This window comes from Accipiter gentilis, chromosome 4, assembly GCF_929443795.1.
Source record: "Accipiter gentilis chromosome 4, bAccGen1.1, whole genome shotgun sequence".
Classification (NCBI taxonomy): domain Eukaryota; kingdom Metazoa; phylum Chordata; class Aves; order Accipitriformes; family Accipitridae; genus Astur; species Astur gentilis.
Genome location: NC_064883.1, coordinates 24,291,956 through 24,313,144, shown reverse-complemented (window position 1 = coordinate 24,313,144; position 21,189 = coordinate 24,291,956). Strand labels below are relative to the sequence as shown.

Sequence of the window (21,189 nt, the reverse complement as noted above, 5' to 3'; positions counted from 1 at the left end):
TCTGCTTCCAATTCCAGCTTGAAAAATAGAAACTGAACGTGAGCGTGTTGTGAGGCTGGATGAAGGAAAAGGCATGCAGTGTTTTGAATTGCCTTGTGCTTTTATTTATTACTTGTTCTAATAATTTTGTCAATAACTGAATGTGATTAATAATGTGATAAAGTGAATATTAAGGCAATATCTTTCACGTACACCAGTAACTAGGGCTGGTGGTCCAGCAAGCAGAACTAAACTTTTCCTTTTGAAATATAATTATTAACCAGTAATTACGTATGGAAGTAATTTTCTCTAAGTCTCTTCTGTTCTGGCATTCTGGAAGGAAATGCTGAGGGGATGGAAGCAATGCAAGCAGTTCTCTGGACAATGTGCCCTGCCTTCTGCCCCAACGTAATTAAAATTATTAAATAATGAAAACTGGTGTATACTTTTGTTAAGCACTTGACAGGTCATTTAAGGGGAAAAATTAGTAGAGATGGCGAAAACTACAAAGCTTCTCAGACACTAGTAATAAATGGAACCATTAGACTTCCTTGCAAAAACCTCGAGGGTATGATGTTAGAAACGTTCCCTTTACAGTACACCAAGTGATGGTGGTGCTGCTAGAACAGTAGCAGGATTTAGCCCTGGAAGGCTTATGTAACAAATTCTGTAAGAGTGGAAGAATAATGAAGGTATGCGCTCAGAGCAGGGACGTTTATTTTTTGATGTTGCCTAGCAACTCAAAAAACAAAATTGTAACATTAACTTAAATACTATGAATTTTTAAACCCAAGTGTATTGGGGGGAGGGCAAGCAGGAGAGTAATCTCTACCAATATTCAAGAAGGAATTTTTCAACTTCCAATTTCAGTGGCTTTTAGCTTTTTAGAAAATGAAGAAAAGTAAAAGCAAAAACCCCATCCTTTTGTAGTAAAACTTCCCATGCTGATGCAGATTAGAGGTGATTTTTGTTTGGAAGAAGAAATCTGATAAGCAGCTTTCAGCTGGTAGAATGAAAAGCTACAATTTATGTATGTCAGAACATGCTTTAGGAAGTTATTTTCACAAACATGCCCTTGATTAACTCTCCATCATAACATTGCCTTTTGAAGTGTCTAAATCAATTACTTCTAGAAACACTGTTGGTATGTTTTGAATATCCTTTGCTGTCCCACACTCTGTCTGATAACAACCTGCCTCATTCCTTTTGACACGTATATCTCCATTTAACTGTGAATCTCTGCCTAAGCAGGGCAATCGTACAAGACATCGTAGACATCACAGAAGAGATCTGTGCTGAAAGAAAAGCACTTCTCATTAAGGAATATTTATTTAAAACCTCTATGCTATTAAGTAGTATAGTTAAAAGTATCTTTCTTTTCTTTCCAAAACTCTTTTGTCCAGGGAAGATAATCTTGTGAATAAAAATAAAATCATATAATGGGATTATGCTTAATTTGCTCTCTGGTTAATTAAATCCTCTTATTTGTCAAACCTATTGGATGGAAATAATTCATGCTGTAAATAGCACAGTTTTGGTTCCCTGCTTGAGTGAGATTGGATGATCCTTTTGCTGGTTAAAAGAAAGCAAAAAAAAAAAAAAAAAAAGGCAAACAGTATGTGATCAATGGAAGAGTTTCCTACCGAAAGCTCACATGTGAAAGTAATTTGAGGAAAAAAACCACCATACCTACCATATATTTAAACACTAGCAATATTTAGACTTTATGACTGTCCTTAGGGGAAGCTGCTGGCTACAGCACACTCCTCTGACAGTCATTTACCAGAACTGTTTTGATCAGTGATAGGAAGAATACACAATCAAAGTCAGCAGAAGTCCCTGCAGCAATAGCGATCTGGGAGGCTCTGAAACGGTCAGCTTGGGAAGGTAAACCTGAAGTCAGCAGTACTATACATCCTCCCAGAAAGCCGAGTTCGGTGCTGGGGTGCCAGCGTGCAAACTCCCCTCGAAGCCAGCACACAAGAGGGGAATTTCTCTCCTTTCTTCTTGACTTTAACAGGAGTCACACGCGTCTCTCTAGGGCAGACGGCCTGGTGTGGCAGTCCTGCCCGAAGGAAGTGCGGTCCTGCCCCACGTAGACCAGGACGAAGTTTGCCATTTGCTTGAGCTGGAGCAGCGCTGGATTGTCAGCGTGCACGGTCACACACATGGGAGCCAGAGAGGTGTACGATTCCCTGGATCTCACTACAGATTAATTTAAAATAATAAGGTCTAGCTTTAAAATATGGAAGTAATGTCTTATTCAGAGGCATCGTGCATCTAGACCACAAAAGCACATCCATTCGTGCTGCCTGGATCCAGCAAGCTGTCACATTGAATAGTTAGTGTCTTTGAAGACAATAGAACGTCTCTTTTCTGGGCAGACTGGCCGCATGTGCAGTGACCTGATTGTGCAGGGAAATAGTCTAGAGTAGCTGTTCTCTAATGGCTTTTCTGCAATAGCTGCCCATCCGGACACTCTCCTTGCTGAAAGTGCCATTTTCCAATCTGATTTAGAAGTAAACTAAATTAAATTACAAAAAGCCATTTTTAGTGCAGAATGTGTGTTGAAACAGAGATTTAACTTGCAAAACTTTTGCTGTTAAATTTACTCATGATAACTGCCTCTTGCCCCCATTGGCAAGTCCTAAAAGCTGCCTGAGATTAAATAAGCGTGTTCATCAGAATCAGTTACTGCAAAGTATTAAGATGCTAGTCTCTAGCAGAATTTATTTTTCCTGCTCTGCTGGATTCTTCAACTTGTCTCTTATATTTGGGTATTTTTGCAGCCAGATGGAGCTCAGCTTTATCTGATTGTTTTTTGATTTGTATTTCTTTTAAAGTGCTCTCATTTTTATATTCTTTGTAGTGTTAATGATGGTAGCTCTCTTACCTTGCTTTTAAGTTAAATATACAAAGAGTGCTGGGTAGCTGTTTTATAAGCTTTTTAAGAAGAAATTTATTAAATGACACCATTTATTCCAAAAAGTCAGTAACACTAAATATAATTTTGGTGAGGAAAGAGTTAAGAAACTTCTTGGTTCTCCCCCTGCCATCAGTTTGAGCCAGGAGACAGCTCCCCTGACTTGAATCCTGGATCAGCATGTTGGCTTCACGGAGCAGTAATAGAGGAAGAAGGAAGAGAAACGTAAAAATGATCTATAAGCAAGAATGTCTCTATATATAGAAGTTTTCCGTGAAGCACCAGACACTCTTTAAGAATTAATGGCAAATTGGCCCAAATCATGCAGTGCTTACAAACTATACTGGACTTGCTGTTTCTGCTCCAAAGTTGCATTGACATGTTTTCTTTGGACCTACACAATCAGTCTTGAACAAAAATTATCAGTTCCATTACATCCAGTTATTTGTACTGCTTTTTATTTATAATCCTGTATTGCTTGTTACTTAACAATTATTGCACATCATGTATAAAACTTAATAAGCAGTGAAGCTAGTTGATTGTGCTGACTTGGGCAGGGGGAGGAAGTAGATGTTATAGGGTATTTGGAGAATAACAAATTAAATTATCCTAACAGTTAGCCGTGCAGGGAGGTAAGACCTCTCTTCCCTCCTAAATGCTTCTGCTTAGTTCTCCTGCAGTTGTAATCCTGCCTTAACAGAAAAAAAATGAATGCTGCTTTCCCTTACTCCATTTGCAGGCTACTGGATAGGAAAGGACAGAAAAATGGAAGTTGTTCTTTCCTTACTGCCCCTCAGTTTTCTCCCTTGCAAGTATGTGAGGACACAGAGGGTAATTAGCTGCATTTTTAGAACAGGAAAGCATCTTGTTTCCTGCTGCAAGGTAGAATCTGGGATGAGTTAGGGAATTCATTCTCGAGGCTGCACAGCAATGAACTCTTGCTTACTCAAGGCAGCTTGAAATGCTAGGAGCATAGCTAGTAAGTACAGTGCGATTGAGTTTTGCTCGGTAGAAGGTCCAACATTAGTCATTACAGCAAGGCATTGCATGTAGGGAGTTACAAGAACGCTGCTTGGTGTTTAATGGTAGTTGAAAAGCGACCAAGATATTAGAACCTATAAAGGATGAAATGTGAGAGACACCTGGAAACGCCCTGATGGGTTTGCAGAATACTGAAGGCACATCAGTTCCCTCCAGTAATGCTATGTTGGCTTTCAGCTATTTGATCACACAAGAAACAATACAGGACTTTGTGTTTCAACTGTTTCCGCTCAAACCTGTTTTGCCACTGCTGTCGTGAAGGATAGAGTTCTTCATTCTTTTCATCATGCAGGAGGATCCTCTGTTTTATTAGTGGATTATTGGTAAGAGATTGTGGAAGTATAAGAGGCGAGTTTATCACAGATGTGTTGGACCAGGAAAGTATTAAAAAAGGCAGCTGACGAGACTCTGTACCCATGGTTCCCAGGAACCCGCACTTGGTGTTGTCCTGATGAAGGAACTTGGGACAGTGCCATTTAAAAAGTAATTATTTTCTAGCTGTCATCGCATACTAATGTGTAGGGTATGGTCAACAAAAGCTTCATCACTCTTATTTAAAGATGGCCAATATCAGATATATCTGTTACACTTTTGAAATTCTTAACTGTCCATAACAGAGAGAGGGAGAATTACATTTTTCCCTAGTGTTATACAGATGGATAAATTTCCTTGAGTGTATCCAGTGGTTGGCAAAAATGGGTGACCTAAATGAGCAGAAGACAAGCATGAAACCTGACTGACCTTGTGGAGTAGACTATTATTTTCTTCCATTGCAAATATAGGGATTCCTTTTGTTGCTAAAATATGAGCAATCTGAGCTGCTGCTTGTTTGGCAGGATGGTAGCTGAGCTCTGCTCGCAGCGATAAGAGTGCAGCCTCTGTTAGCTTCTTGATTGCTGTATTATGCAAGCAGAGTATTACTGAGCAAAAGGTTTTTAAAGAGACATTAGGAGGACTGTGTTCATTAGAATGCAGTGTAACGTGAATAAGCCAAGCTGGACACAAGTTCCCCCTAGTGAGGAAATCAATAATAGCTTCTGCTTAAGGAGGTAGCTATAAAAATAGACTACAAAGATAATGAACTTTGCTAAATTACATATGTATGTGTTCTGCTTGTGTGTGAATTTAAAGGGCTTAGAGACGGTAAGAGAAGTATGGGAAGCATGATAAATTCATCACCAAGGTCCTTCCATTCTTTTTTTTTTAATCAGCACTTCTATATCTATTTTAGTCTTAAAGTTTAGTTTCACGTGGTTGCATATTTGAATAGTTGGTGCATATTCTTATTGTCAGAACCTTGCAGGAAAAAAATGACAAAGTTCAAGCTTACAGGAGTTTTCTTATCAAATGGCATTTTAGGCACAAGATAGAAGCAGGTTTTGACCCTATGGGATATTTTTCACCTTGTGGTTCAGAGCTATTAGTATGACATCTTCCCAAAAGCATGGGTAGAAAATCTGAAGGGATAATGGCCATCTTAATGGAGAAAATTATCTACTTTTCCTGGTTTTTCCAGAAACTTCACGCATAACTGTGGACAATTAAATTCTGTTCTTCCTGATAATGTTTCCCTAAAAGAGGTAAACTAATGGCTACATCAGGGTGTTCTGATATGACTATGGATGCCATATGTGCAAATCTGCGTACACGGATTTTGGTCCTTTTGGTACTGTGAATCAAAATTACTTGTCTTTTGTGACTTTCTTTATGAAATAACAGATTATTGCTACCCTATTACAGACTAGAAATGATACTTGGAAAACCGAAAATTACATCAGTAATTCCTTTCCCCTGTTGCCCACCAATTCAGTTTGGTTGCAAATACAGAGTCGCTATTTGGCAATAATAGTCACCTAGATCTAGAAATTCTCTCAAATGTTTATTTTTCTAAACCTTTCACTATATGCAGATGCGTTTCTTATTAGCCAAAGATGGTGGACTTTAAGGGTGTACTTACATAGGAAAAATCAGTAGTAGCGAGGAAATAAATACTCAGAAGAGCCATTGTTGTGGTTTAACCCCAGCCAGCAACTAAGCACCACACAGCTGCTTGCTCACTTCCCCCCCCCCCGCCAAGTGGGATGGGGAGAGAATCAGAAGGAAAAAGGTAAAACTCGTGGGTTGGGATAAGAACAGTTTAATAGAACAGAAAGGAAAAAACTAATAATGATGATAATAAAATGACAATAGTAATAATAAAAGAATTGGAATATACAAAACAAGCAATACACAGTGCAATTGCTCACCACTCGCCAACCCATGCCCAGTTAGTCCCTGAACAGTGATCCACCCCTCCCGGCCAAGTTCACCCAGTTTATATACTGGGCATGACATCACATGGTATGGAATACCCCTTTGGCCAGTTTGGGTCAGCTGCCCTGGCTGTGTCCCCTCCCAACTTCTTGTGCCCCTCCAGCTTTCTCACTGGCTGGGCATGAGAAGCTGAAAAATCCCTGACTTAGTCTAGACACTACTTAGCAGCAACTGAAAGCATCGGTGTGTTATCAACATTCTTCTCATACTGAACCCAAAACATAGCACTATACCAGCTACTAGAAAGAAAATTATCCCAGCCGAAACCAGGACAGCCATTCTCACATGTACAGGGTTTGCACAGGTGGATAACCTAAGGAACACAGAGGAAATCAGCAGGATCTCAGTGGTATTAAAAGACCAAAACACCAGCAGCATCTCTTCTGTGTGTTCTGCTGTCACTGCTAAGTGTTCAGATGACTGTCATCCACAAATGCTCATGCTTAGTCTTGAGTGACGTCTGATGAAAAGCACCGTTTGGGGAATTACATGCAGGAGGCTATTTAAAGGAAAGGGAATCACAAGTACAAGCAGCAGCTTGCCTTTAAAGTGAGCATTTGAAGCTGAGTAATGGAAATGCAGCATTCTGTCCTGCGCCCTTTGCACAGAAATATAGAGCTATGCTGCAGAAGTGCAGAGGGGTTTATCCCTTCTCTGTACACAGATCAGTCGTACTGGTAGTGGCCGCCAACGTGTGCGAAGAACCTCCTTAGTGAGTTCATGCCCTCTGTTTCGGCACCTATGGGAGATGCCAAGCCAGGATTGCACCTTCGGGAACTGCTGCTTGGCACCAGGGGTGGCTTCCCAGCGACTGCTCTCACTGTCCAGGCCAGCAATTCTGTGTTCCTTTCAAAAGAGAAAAATATGGGAGCAGTCTACAATCCATACTGGCCATTTAATATATCGGAAACTAATTTTTCTCCTACAGCCCCAGAATCAGGGGGCTTATGAATTACAAAAAGGCATGCGGCTGATTCAGTTGTAAAGGTTTTTCATAGCCCAATTCTTGTAACAAAATTTATCTTCTGAAAGTAGAACAGCTCTCAACTAGTGCAGATTGTCAATCTGGACTACCTAAGTGTTATATGAACACATGGCTTTAAAATTGTCAGTCTTGTATATTTTGAAATGATCATTTGATAATTCTAAAAATCTATTACATTTCCTTTGAGAAACATGTTTTAAAAAACTCATCATCCATTACCAAACAGTATTCCTGGTTGTATACACATTCTGAATGACTAACATTGCTGAATCAAAGTGATGGTGCAACTTAATTCTACATTTATTGGCAGTAACATTCCTAAGCTTGTTTTCTGTACAGGAAAACCAACATTTTGAGGAAGCATTCTCTTCAGTCTTCTAGAAGTTGACAGCCAGAGCTAACAGAAAGGTGGTGTGCAGAACTGACATGTGGTCTGGGAGATGTGATATCTCTTGAAATAGAGTTTTTAAGTGGACTGTCTATGTATAATCAGCTTCAGAAGGAATATCCTTCTTCAAAGAAGGGGAATCTAATATGACAATAATTATTTCCTTTAACCCTTTTTGAAGATTTATTAGTTTTATTTATTCTTAAATGTTTTTTCTGTACAAAGCTTCTGAGAAGGCCAGAGGGATGACTACTTGCAGGAGCTCTCAAATGCCAGCAACAAAAAGGCATGATCTCCCACTTCCCAGCAATACATGCACAACCCCTACAGCATATTGAGGTTTTGTTACTGCTTGCTTTTCCACTTGTTTGCAGAGGAAGGTATGAATTCATCTGTAATACCTTCCTGCAACCTTTGCGTTTGCAGGGACATGGCTGAAGAGTAGTTTGGGCCTTGTACAACAAGAAGGAAATCAGTTGACTTGGACTTATATTGCACCTCAGCTGGGCTACTGGGTTGCAGCTATGTCACCTACACTCCCAGGTAAGATGGAATTGAATTTTATTGATATTCGCAGCATTGCGTAACTATTTATTCATATATAATGTTTATATTTTTCAGAATGACCTCATCTGAGATGCCACAGCTTGATCAATAATGGATTATTAGAAAACAGAAATCTGAAAGTAAAGGGCTAAAATCTTTTGGGGATTGTGGGGGGCAACCCTTGGGCTCAAAACTTCGGAGTCTTTTCAATGGGAAACTTTTTGAAGTGTTCCTGCTTTGATGCATTTATGTCACCACTGCCTGGCAGAGCCATTGCTAGAAAATGAGGGGAGGTACAACATCAATGTATTGGTGTTCCAGCAGGTAGAAAAATACATGCTGTCAAGTTTCTGTACAGAAACTCCCAAAAAAATGGATTTACCCAAGACCAACATCATCCTGGGTTAGACATCTACTAATGAATTGATTGTAAATTTTTTTTTCTTTTTTTTTTTTTTTGCTGAAGATGCCCATTTTGCCCTGACTTACGCTTTGCATAGTCTTGTTGACTGTTTAATTTACACCATGAATAATTTAGCGTGGAAGTTCTAAGAAGTGTTTTAGCACAGTGGCATTAGTAGATGAGCTGACAGGTTGCCATCTGCAAGTCTCTTGGCATAACTGTAGAAAATCACTTTGAACTAGGCATTATATATATTTCTGTGCCTGTGGAGATTATTAGTGTTGCAGCTTGCTCTTCCTTTTTTCTGTCTGTGGCTGCCTCAGATTTCTTAGTATTAGTTCTTCAGCCACCAATAATCAGAGATACCTCTGTGTATAGAAGAGCCAATCAATCAGACAAAAAAATTGTCCTCTTACAGATTTTCTTTATTAGGTTTTCTGGATAAAACCCAAATGCAGTAGAAATGAAAACATTCTTGCCTTGGCTGTGCAAGCTAAATAAACTATATCTAACCAACAAAACAAACTCTAACATGAAGCCTGTTTTTAAAGTCTGCTTGTATATGCCATGAAGTTGTTTCATGATATGCAAGCTCTTTTTCTGAGGTTATATTAAATAAAACTGCTGGAATATTCAGCTGATTCACTGCTGAACAGAGTTTAGAGGCAGGTGCAGATCTGAATTTTATGGAATTTTACAAAATAATTGTGCTTTAAGAAAAAGCAACTGCTCTGAGTCAAACATTTCCCGGTACAACTCTGTGCCAGACTGCAAGGAAGTTACACTAGTCCTGAAAATTGTGCCTGTAACTCTAAGGTTAGAAGGCTTGTAACTCTAACAGGAGAAGCCTTATTTGTCCTTGCAGTTTAACTTGTATGGCAGAATTTCTGCTTGTATTTTACTTTTCCTTCTTTCTGAGGGCTAGGTCTGGGTTCCTAAAACTTTGTTGCAATGGGAACAACATTTCCATGAAAAGTTCAAGTGATTTATCTCTTCTTTTTCTTAATGTCCTGAAGCAATAGTATCAATCAATTATGTAAAGGTAATGGCGGGACAGAATGTGTAAACATTTAGATTTCCCAAATGCAATATACTTGATGTTATTTTTAATGAGCTTAATGTCTTTTTGCTTATTTTATCTCCTTATTGAATCTGTTTGATTTCCTATCTCAAAAAATGGACCAAAATGAGCTTTGTATTCCTAGCAGTGGCTCTGCAGACCACTCAAGATCCACAGATGAGGTTTTATAGACCTCATGATCTAGAACTTTAATGTTGGCCAAGATTGCTGTCCTTCACAGTACATGCATGTTACTCTGTCAGCTGGTGCTGTACCTCCTTGCCTGCAGATGAAAATTCGGGCCTTTATTTCAAAATCATGATAAGGATTTTACAAACCGGCAGGACTACACATGCTGTCAACATGTGTGCATTCCTTTGTATGTTAGAACATTTACTAAGCATTACTGAAACCTGGACTTACAACACTGTTTCACTAGTGGCCTGGTTTTTGAATCTACTGAAGATCTGCTTGGCTTGGCTTGATCTAGACTTCAGAGCACCAACACATCTTCCAGTGAATCCTGTACTGCACTGTATGTACTGTTGAGTACAAAGCACCGCAAACGTTGTTAAAGAGAAGTTGTTGGCCACAGTGCTACTACATAGACTACAGTGCTGGAAGATGCTGTGATGGCTTTTCTCCAGTGATGCAAGCTTTGGCGCACTGTGTTAGCATCAGGGCCTGGAAGGCAGCATTCACTGATGCATGCTCCTATTGAAACTAACTGCTTTTCCACAGAATGATCTATTTGGACTTGCAGTCGTGAAAACCAGCACACGCTTTCTCCACAACTTGCTCCCTTCTCCAGAGATGGTCTGCTCAATAGGCACCAGGGCTACGAGCGGCAGTGTTGCTCCCTTAGCACCCTGATAACAAGGGAAGATGTCCCTCTCTTTGTTTAAGTGTTGTTCCTCTTCCTGTTTGCGGGTTATTACAGGTCTAAATTCTCTTTTCTGGCCTTCCAGGTCCCGTCGTAACACACGACATTACCAGCTATCACACAATGTTTCTTTTGGCAATTTTAGGAGGGATGGCTCTCATACTTCTAGTCTTGCTGTGTCTGCTTTTGTATTATTGCAGGTAAGATTCACTGTCCTGGTTACTTAGTTCATGTTGGAAATACGAGGGGGTTTGTGCTTATGAAATTAAAAGCTTTTGTATTGAAACATTTTTACTTCGGGAGGGGGGAGGGAGAGTGGGGGGAAAGCAAGCAAGCATTTGAAGAAGAAAGAAACAGTGAGATAAACCTTCGTATCTTCCTGGTTATGTGCGGCATATACAATCCCTGCCTTTGGTAGGATGGTAGTTGAATGAATCACACACACCTGTACCTGTGTTTTCCTTGTAAGATGTTCTAAAACCTCCTATCAAACATGGGCATAGGTCCAAGATCTCTGTCACTGTACCTGCTACGCATTTGCAAATGATCTTTCTATTAGTCTTATAGTAAAATAAATGTTAACCTTTTATTAGCAAGTGTATATTAATGAGTGATTTTGTATATGCCTCCTCCAGACATTTGCTCAAATTTGTAATTGGTGCTTGAGATATTTCCCAATTGACATTATTCTTTGATTTTATTTTCACTGCTGGGATAAGCTTTTAATTGTTAGGTTATGTAATAAAAGCTCAGTTCCCCTAATACTAATCACTGCCTAAAAATCTCCCATTAAGGCACACTTGCTGCTCTTGTTTCTGTGTACAACAGTCACAAATGTGTAACTTCTTTTGTTACCGGCTTTTATAGAAGAAAGTGTTTAAGACCACGTCAGCATCATAAGAAACTGCAACTTTCGACAGCACTGGACACTTCTAAGAAGGATCAAGCAACCTCAATGTCCCATATAAATTTAATATTTTCACGTCGCGAGTCAGAATTTCCTGGTGGGTTATCCGTTGCTAGCAATGGACGCACTGAAAACTCAGGTGCAAAGGAATTAATCAGTGCTGTCCACATGGAGATGGTATCGCCTAGTGGAGAAGCAGATATGCATACACCTATGCTCAAACACTCATTCAGTACTTCCCAGGAGTTTAGCTCCCGAGAGGAACTGCTCTCTGACAAGGAGAAAGACAAGAGCAGAATTTCCTTGGATGACCTGACTCCCAGTGGGTCTCTAAGAAAAGACTACCACAAATCAGCAGATAGTTTTCCTTTAAAGACAAGAAAATCTACAGAAACAGCTGAAGGCTATGAGTCCCCTATCAAAGATGAGTATAGGAGAAGTTACAATGCTATGCTGTCTCAGCCTTTATTTGAAAAGCAAGAGAGAGAAATTCAAGTATCTATGAACCATATTGCTACTGGAAGTAAATACAATATTCAGGAACAAATATACCCCACACCTTCAGCCCCTGAAAAAGAGCTGCTGGACTGCAGACCTACTGATTGTATGATGTCTCGTTCAGTTGATCACCTTGAAAGACCTACATCGTTCCCTCGACCAGGTCAGTTAATCTGCTGCAATTCTGTTGACCAAGTCAATGACAGTGTTTACAGAAAAGTTTTGCCTGCATTGGTCATCCCAGGTCATTACATGAAATTGCCAGGAGAACATCCTTTTGTTAGCCAGCCGCTGGTTGTCCCAGCTGACCAGCAGATTGATATAGAAAGACTTCAGGCTGAGCTTCCTAACCCTCATGCACGGCTTTTTCCACACCCCCCACAACAGCTGCAACCCCAACAGTTAGCATCCCAAGCAATATCTCAGCAACATTTGCAAGATGCAGGTGCAGCTGAGTGGAGTCAACAAAATGCTTCCATGTCTGAATCTATTTCCATTCCTGCCTCACTTAATGATGCATCGCTGGCTCAAATGAATAGCGAAGTGCAGCTTCTTACAGAAAAGGCTTTGATGGAATTAGGAGGTGGAAAGCCGTTGCCTCATCCTCGAGCATGGTTTGTTTCTCTAGATGGACGTTCAAATGCTCACGTTAGACATTCATACATCGATCTCCAAAGAGCTGGTAGGAACGGGAGTAACGATGCCAGTTTGGACTCCGGTGTTGACATGAATGAACCAAAATCTGCCCGAAAGGGAAGAGGAGATCATCTGTCTGCACCACAGGGTCACCCACCAGTGCAAGAGCACCAGCAGAGAGAGCGGAAGGTTTCAGATAGCACAGCTTACACACAGCTTGTGTACTTGGATGATATGGACCAAAGTGGCAGCGAGTGTGGAACAGCAGTTTGTAGCCCTGAGGACAATGCTCTACGATGCCTACTAGAAGGCACTAGTAAGAGAAGCGGTGTGCAGCTGCCCAGCCTGCAGGAGGAAACAAGAACTGTGGATACCAAACCAGAGCCATTAACTAGTCCTGAACACGCAACATCGGTTCAAGATGAGGAGGAGGATGAGGAGGATGAGGAAGATGACCAAGGTGAAGATAAGAAGAGTCCTTGGCAGAAACGAGAGGAAAGACCACTAATGACTTTCAATCTGAAGTGAGCTATTGTGAAAATCCACCATTCAGTGGAGTATAAAATTGCCAAATATTCTTTCTGTGGAAGTGCTTGATTTTTTTGTTTGTTTGTTTTTTTGTTTTGTTTTGGGGTTTTTTTGTGGAGAGAAAAGAGAAAAACAAACTGTGGTGAGCAACATTTGAAAGAACTTAAATGCATTACTGTGTAAATGTTAGAAAAGAATTAAAATCATTCCTCTGATTTAACGGCTGCCTCCAGTGAGATAGCTGAACAAAGAGTGTGATTGTTATTCCATATACTTGATATTGGTCATCCAGGATGTTGAAAATACTGACAAATTGTTTTGGTTGGTTTATGACCTCAATCTCCTTATGAATAGGAGCTGGTAAAGCTTTTGTTTTGTAGGCCAATTTTATGTTGATAATGCTACTGAAAGTATCTTAAAAACAAGAGTTTGACACATGGTGTCCAAAATTGTGCATTATCTCAATGAAAGGCTATGCATTGCTGCTTTTAGTAATATTTTGCTTATACTATGCTTTTCTTAATTTTACAAGTTGGTTGTAAACATTTTCTGTCCTTTATTATAAACTACCCAGCAATTTATTTTAATGTGAAACTGCAGGAAACTTGAGTAGCATCCCTTAGCATTGAAGCCTTTTTATGAAACCAAACTGAACTTTGTGTCGACTAAGATTCCTTCAATTCTGGTCCCATTTACTCAAAGTGCCTTTTTTACAGTAACAATGAACAGTCCCTTCTTTTGGTAACTCCTTTTAATTGACCCCATTTGGGATTTTATAAACTTCTGAACTTCTACCTTTTATTTTAAGCTGCATGCCAAGAGTCCCATTTTGTGCTGAGCATTTCTCATTTCAATACAGTATATTCTGTAGCTATCATGTATATTGTGGATTCTGTTTAGCCAGGATAGACTTAGAAGACATTTTAAAGGGCCCAGAATAGCCAAGAATAGACTGTATATATTGTTAGCTTCCTCTGGAATCATATGAGCTAATCATGCTCATATAAAATGGACTATAGACCGAGCAAATGGACTGAATGTGTCTAGAAAAATTTTGGAATGAAAAAAAAAAAAAAATGTACTATCCAAAAGTGCCAGAATGACTCTTCTGTGCTTTCTCCATACAGAGCTGCTTGGTTATCCAAAAATTATAACTGAAAATAAACTGCAAAAAATATCTTTGTGGATTTTTTCCTCTGTTGGTGGTCATCATGTATTTTATGTTATTTAATAAGAAAAATACTTTGGTTTCAGTTTTGCTCTACATATTTATGCTTGTGTGACTTACTAACACACTTTCTTATGCAGTTCTCCTGAACTTCAGTCAATACTGAAATTTAGACCCCTTTTCAGAAAAGCATCCTCCCTCTCTTGATAAACATGTAACTAGTCGCTTAAGTATCACTGAAGACTTTGGAAATGAAATCCTGGTATCACCAAAATTCTCTGTGGAGTAACGCTTCCTGTGGGACCAGTTTCCTTTCTGAGATTTCTGCAGATACTCACACTTATTGCACACTTCTCACTTCTTCATGAATTGGGTTCAAAGAAGGGAAAGTATGTGACTTCCAGTCTTGTGGAATCCTTTGTACACATTCAGTTTATCATGTTTCACTCAATTATTTTTATGCAGCATTAGCATCAGTCATGCTTAATAAAGTTAATTATTATGCAATCTCTAAAGTGATCAGAGAAAGTGTTATATAGTTCCTATTTGATCTTTAATAATAAACCCTGGCTCGGATTCATTGCTCTTTTTTTCAGTAGATTTCAAGGTTTTCTTAGGAGGCCAGTGTTGTAATTTCTGTTTTACTGAATGTCTTACCTGGGAGTCTGGGCGCAAGCCAGGAACTGAATCCCGATTTCCTAGTTCCCAGGCCAGTGCTCCTCTCCATCCACAAAGCCACATCACCTCTGTTTTGCTTTGATCCATGTTTGGAAGTGGTATATGTTGTGAAAGAAATCTAAAATAATATTTGTGGTGTGCATTGAATATTGAAATCACCATATTGGCAGTAAGTTATGTTTTACTCATCACATGCGTTCCAGGTCCTTTCCTGTTCTGTTTAGAAATTTTGCTACTGACCGCATGTGAACTGGCTCTGGGATCTGGGTTACTTATTGTCAGTATGTGCAAGATCACTGAACAGAAAAATGCTACTTTAAAGGAATAGTATTTATCAGATGTCACTAAGTGCTGGTAATACAGTGTCACTTATTAATCACAATGCTGCATCAAGTAAACATTCTGGTTAAAATTTCCACGTACTAGAATTATTGTGCTATTTAATTTTCAACTTTCTGTTGTCTTAAATCTGTCATTTTTAATTACATTCTTTTTCAAATTCCTTTGCAAAGTTTCCATCATTATTATCTTGTAAAGTGAGATTGTTGCTATTAAATTGCAGTGGTTTGTTTCTTTAATCGTGTTGGTTTTATGTTCAAAACACATAGTTTGAAGGTTTGATGATTTGTGGTCCTAATACAGCAAATATACTTGAACAAACACAATGTGGGTATTTTGCAAATCTTCTTTAAAATAGCATTTTTTTTTAATTGCGGTCATATCACCAGCCATATAATAGTTGGATTTTGCAGACTATATAATTTGTGGAATATAATTCTCAGTATATCCAACACATCTGAGCCACATGTTAAATGAAATTGGAACAGAGTAACACAGATCAGATAACAGATTGAGATTAGAGTGTGTCCATTGTACACACTTTGCCTAATCTTACAGTCCATTAGCAAGTTCTGTGTTTTAATTTTTGTGAACATACTGAGGAAGATACTTCAGTAAAATATGAAGAAATTTTGTTGCTTATATTTTGCAGTTGCACAGTGTAGCAAGTACCAATAAAGCTTAAAAAACATAGAGAACAAAGTACAACTTGAAAAGGTCTTGGCATCAGCAGCTCCAAGTGATCTTAGTCCATGTAGAAGATAACCTAGAGAAGCAGTTGGTTTTGTATTTTTTTGATGGCAGGTATTAATGGGGAAAAAATGCAAAAGATTGTAATGACAAACCTTACAAAAGTAATGAAAATATGTTGGACTTAAAAAAATACTAGGAACAGGTCTTCAATTAATGTATCCGCAATCAGGATTTTCAAATGGATAACGACTGAGAGAGTAAAGATAATTTTTAAATCTTAGGTTATATTATCCAAAGTCCATTTATACCATAGGGCCTATGAAATGTTAGGACTGTTGGGAGTTAATACACTCATTAAGAGTCCATTCACTGTATGGTTGTCCCCCAGCTCCCACTTTGTTCCTGCCGAAATACTTGCTTCTCAAAGCTTATTAAAGTATCTGTAAAGCACCTTGACTTATTGTGATAATGACCTTTTATTACTTGATTTAAGTGCTTTGTCAGGGTACCAGCATGCTAAACCGTCTACAAATACAGGCGGAAAATGGTTCTTACGTCAGAGCATTTGCAATCTAACACGTTACACAAATATACAAAATCGTGGTGCTGAGCTTAGATGAACAGCTTACCAAGAAACCCCACCATTTGGAAATTGCTCATGATGCTTTTCTGCCTTACAGGAAGGACTGAGTAGCTTTAGTAAAGTGAATTAAGCTCTCTTGAAATACCTTAGCATTATTTTCATTTTCTGCCCTTCATTCTATCCATGAGTGGTCTGAAAGACCAATTTTATATCACGATCCTAAACCAACATGGTTGAGATTGGTAAGAAATTACATATCCCATGTAGGATTTAGCCTATAGAATAGTACAGGTGTAAATGAGCAAGTATTGGATTAGATATTTACCCTTTCTCTAGGAAGGTCCCTAGTGAACCAAAAAAGGCATTATTTTTTTCTTAACTAACGAGAATTCATCTGAGGATTAAAATTTGTTATAACGTAGCAGCTCTTAAACTATCAATAGGCTGTAACCTGGGGCATGGGGCATGGAATTGGGAATCCATCCAGTACAGCCTTGGACTTGGTCAAAAGAGAAGAAAACGTCAGTTTGCTTTTCTAAAATGTATGGGCGATAGGTAAGGTTTTTTTCAATCAGTGCTGCTGTTTGGGTCCTTTTAGCATTCGAAATTCTTAAAGTCGGAATATCTGCCACCTGGTGGTGAACTGTTTGAACTGTTTCTCCATACATACTGGGTATAAAACACACTTTCTCGTTTCAATATAAGCACAGTTTATAACTTCAGTAACACCAGTAGGCAGCTGGCACGGGATCATCAGTTGTTTCATGGGCCGGCTGCCAGTCCAAGTGCAGAGATGGCTGTCAGCTTGAGAGACCTTGCCCAGCCTCTTAGCTGGGGCAGTATTCAGCTCGTAACATCTCCATTCAAATCAAAATGCATCGTCACTGATCAAAATGCGTCGTCACTGATGGCAGTGTAGTGTGCTCAAGTGTAAATGTGCCTGCGTTCTCTCACCTCGTGAATAGCACCTTGGTTTTAGATAAAGTTGAAACAATTTTAACTACTAGTTGTTTCAGAAGTTGAGAAAAGTAAGAGCAACTCAATTATTATTCTTTTCCTGTTCTGCGTACGGACCAATGTAAGCTGGCAGGTTTAGTGCTAACCTTACTAATTTTTTTTATATATATATATATATGAGATATATGATTATTATATAATATGATATATCCTATATCATGATAGATGGATAGATATACACACGATATTTTCATGATATGTCTGATATTTTCATTTCTAGGCCGCAAACCATTTGGAGCTTTGGGTAGACAAGTAGGCAGCAGCCAAGTGCCATTTTCAGACTAGAGGAGCATTTTTTAATGTTACTCGTGTAATTCCAAGTGGTAAACTGACACCATGTGCTGTCTTCTACATAACAGTAATAACAGAAAGGGTATCTAGTTCTTTTTAGCTGTAATCTTCTTGTATCCACAGCTTATTAGCTTGCAAAACGTGGCACCTGGTCTATTACCACTTAACTGAAGTACTTCTTGTTTTGTTGATGTGCTTTTTTTCTAGGAATAAACAGTGCCAGTTAGATTGTTTGATCACTAAATATCTCTTCTGCCTTGGAAACTTACAGCCGCAGGGAAGGAAAATGTGATGATAACAGGGAGGTACAAATGAAATACTCGTTTACAGTTTATTTTTGTAATTCTGGAGAGAAGCGCTTCGTGTTCACGTGACTGAAAATATGCACTGCTGAATAAACCCAACTGAGGAATGGTCCTGCCACTCCGTTTTATATTATAAAAGTAGGAAATGGTGCCTGAAATACTGCTGTGGGATGAGGAATCCCTCTTTCAAAGGAATGGCTGTTCCTGCTGCAAGAGATGTTGGGTATGAAAGCCGCAAGAACTTGTTTCAAAGGGCTCCTGTTACAGGCATTGGTTTTTAAAGGGGTTTGGTGATTCAGTGGTTGTAGGGAGTTTAAAAAAGCATCAGGACTGTCTTCTCCCTTGGCCTCCCCCAATTTTCACAAGCACACTCCCAGCAGTGTCGGCCCCCTGAGCTTCTCCTCTGCCTGGGTAGAAACCCATTATTGTCCTACTCTTACGCTGGAGCTTACAGCTCTGGCTGTGGCCTACGCGCCACAAGCTACTCCAGGTAGATTCTGTTCCCTACACGTTTCTTCTGGGAGTTTTCCGTCAATAAAGGAAGAGGCTGGAACCACATCTCAACCCCAGGAAAGTCTGCATGAAAAGAAAGTAACACAGCAGGAGATGTGCCCACATACTACCCTTACCTAGATGCTTAGGGCAGGGCCTTTCTCCCAGTGTCCCCTGCCCCTGGAGATGAGAGAGGCTACGGGTCTTGGCTTCCCTCTCCCTGGTCTTCAGGGAATGCTCCTTCCGTAAACCCAGCCCCCTGATTCCACCTTCAGTTTTGTGCCATGCTGAGAGGCCAGCATTGATGGGACATGCAATGTGACACTCAAATGACATTTTGGCAAAGCTGCTTGTAGGTGTTGTTGAGGATGAGCTTTCTCAAGCTATCTGCCTCTTTGTGTCTATGCCACTAGCTGTACCTTGATTTTAACACCTCATAATCCTATATTAAATAACACAATAACAATGAGGAAAGCAGAACATGATAGCCAAGTTCCCCCGCTTGAGGAGCTTTTTTCTTTTGAGAGCTGGATTTGGTCTTTTATTCCTGGAAATCAGCAAAGTATACCTACATAAATATATGTGTAGATGTGCATGTGTGCGCATGCATGCCTGTGCACATGTATGTAAGTGCACTTAATATAAAAGCTGGCTTAAATGCTAGTTTCAGCATTTCAACGTCAAGCAATGCCAAAGTAAAGGTCGCTCACCTAGGCTGACTGGAAGAACCGGCAGAAGAGCTCATAAAGGCTTGTATTAATTAACTTAATTGTCCTTGTGGTCTGACACTGCAGGGCCAAAGACATGCTTGATGCTGTTTCTGATGTGCCTGTGCCCCTGCCTTCCATGAGATTTATTCACATTTGCCTGCTAGCCTAGACCTGATGTCTAAATTTTGTGCTTAAAGCTTGTCTAATGTCTATATTTTAAGTACTTTGCAATTATTGCAGCATTTGACAGAGGCTTTTCTTTTGCAGAAAGTTGTAAAATTCTGAAGGGTAAAATCTTACTGTAAAAATCTCCAGAAATTTTGCATAGAAGTGGAAGAGTTATAATAGAGTCTGGTTTCCCTTCTTCTTCATGGGGAAGACATTGTGTCCATGAGACACTTCTTAATTCAATGTAATTCTCCATGCAGTAGGTGTGCATCCTGAACAACGCTGTTAATCTGCTTCTAACCAACCAGAAGGTATGCAGAACCTTTATTGGCATTATCCATTTATCTGATTTGTAAGTTAATGGGATACTTCTAGTTAGAGCAACCTACAGAACATTGGAGACAATCTTCTGTTGGCTGTCATGGAAATGTGGGAAATGCAGCATCTAACAACATACTGTCCCTGAGCAGGTTGTCACCACAAGGAGTATCCTGTTCATTCTAAAATACTATTCTCATCCAAGGTCTGCTTAGCTTTAGACTGCAATCTCCGAAGCCTGGAAGAACACCTTTCCAAATAAAAGTGGTTTGTGCTAATGGGAATAGGCAATGAATATTAAAGTACTTGATAGACATACCATTTGTTTGGGGATAGCCAGACTTTTAGGTTTCCTTCTCTGGACCTGAACTTTGAGAACTATCCTCCTCAATATTCTCAAGGTTTCCAGGCTCTAGTCTCTATTTCAGGGTGTCTAACAGTGTTAAATACTCTAGGGCAAACAGGACATACAGGAGCACCCTAATAGTTCTAGTCTGTTACAAATGCTCTGAGAGTTGTAGTCAAGCTGTAGCCTCTTCACTCTAGCAGGAAAAAATGTACATCTATCACAGGAAAGAGCCCCTTTTTGTCTGGGGATAAAGAACTATCAGAAACAGACAAAAATAAAACTGAAAACTTTCATTTTGGAAAAATACTGAAATGGTCAAGAGATGAAGAATAATTCACATATCTATTGCTCCCTCCATCCAGAATCAGGGAAAGAAAGCATTTGGCTGTACCTGCAGCCTCCCTGCAAAGAGGAAGGAACAGCAGGTGTATTGATATGGGGGAACTGTAAAAGGCTGCTGGAAGAACTGATTTAGGAGCTGACAGGAGTAAATTGGATTGATTTGGAGATTGGATGTGCAGAAGTAATTGCTGAGTATTGGTCAGAGCTCTTGCAGCACCAATGTCAACACCGTCTTTGTCAATAAATCTGTCACCACTAATTCTCATTAACATATATAGTTTGAGAAGGGTCTGAAAGACAGAGAAAAAAAACCCAGACATAGAAATGCAAAATATGTATATATTTGTAATAATTATTTAAAAGTCAGTTCTGATTATTAAGTATCTTTTAATGTAAAGCATGATTTATTTATTTTTTACCTTTGGGGGCTAGAGACCCTAGGAACAGAGGAATTGCAGTGCTGGAACCAGTTTGAACCTGTGTTTGATCTAAGTCTTGTATCCTGCTTCCAACAATCATCAAAAACAGATGCATCAGAAAACTGGGGAAGAAATCTCTGCTAGTGATAATAACCCCACAGGATAAAAGTCTTCCTATCCTTATCACTTATACCCTTAAGCATGAGGGTTTGTATTTATCATACACA

The 21,189-nt window shown here is 39.4% G+C and overlaps 1 protein-coding gene across 4 annotated transcripts in view; it reads left to right on the top strand.

Moving 5' to 3' along the window:
• Window positions 1–15,585, top strand: part of FAM171A1 (family with sequence similarity 171 member A1) — a 91,410-nt gene extending 75,825 nt beyond the window's left edge. For 2 of the 4 annotated variants that reach the window (XM_049798489.1, XM_049798490.1), the window contains exons 5-7: window positions 8,056–8,172; window positions 10,607–10,721; window positions 11,389–15,585. In XM_049798489.1, coding sequence (XP_049654446.1) covers window positions 8,056–8,172; window positions 10,607–10,721; window positions 11,389–13,090 — 1,934 coding nt within the window. In that variant the 3' untranslated portion in view covers window positions 13,091–15,585. The remainder of the gene's footprint in view (window positions 1–8,055; window positions 8,173–10,606; window positions 10,722–11,388) is intronic. The other 2 variants (XM_049798488.1, XM_049798487.1) reach the window with 1 other exon arrangement.
• The last annotated feature ends 5,604 nt before the right edge of the window (window positions 15,586–21,189 follow it).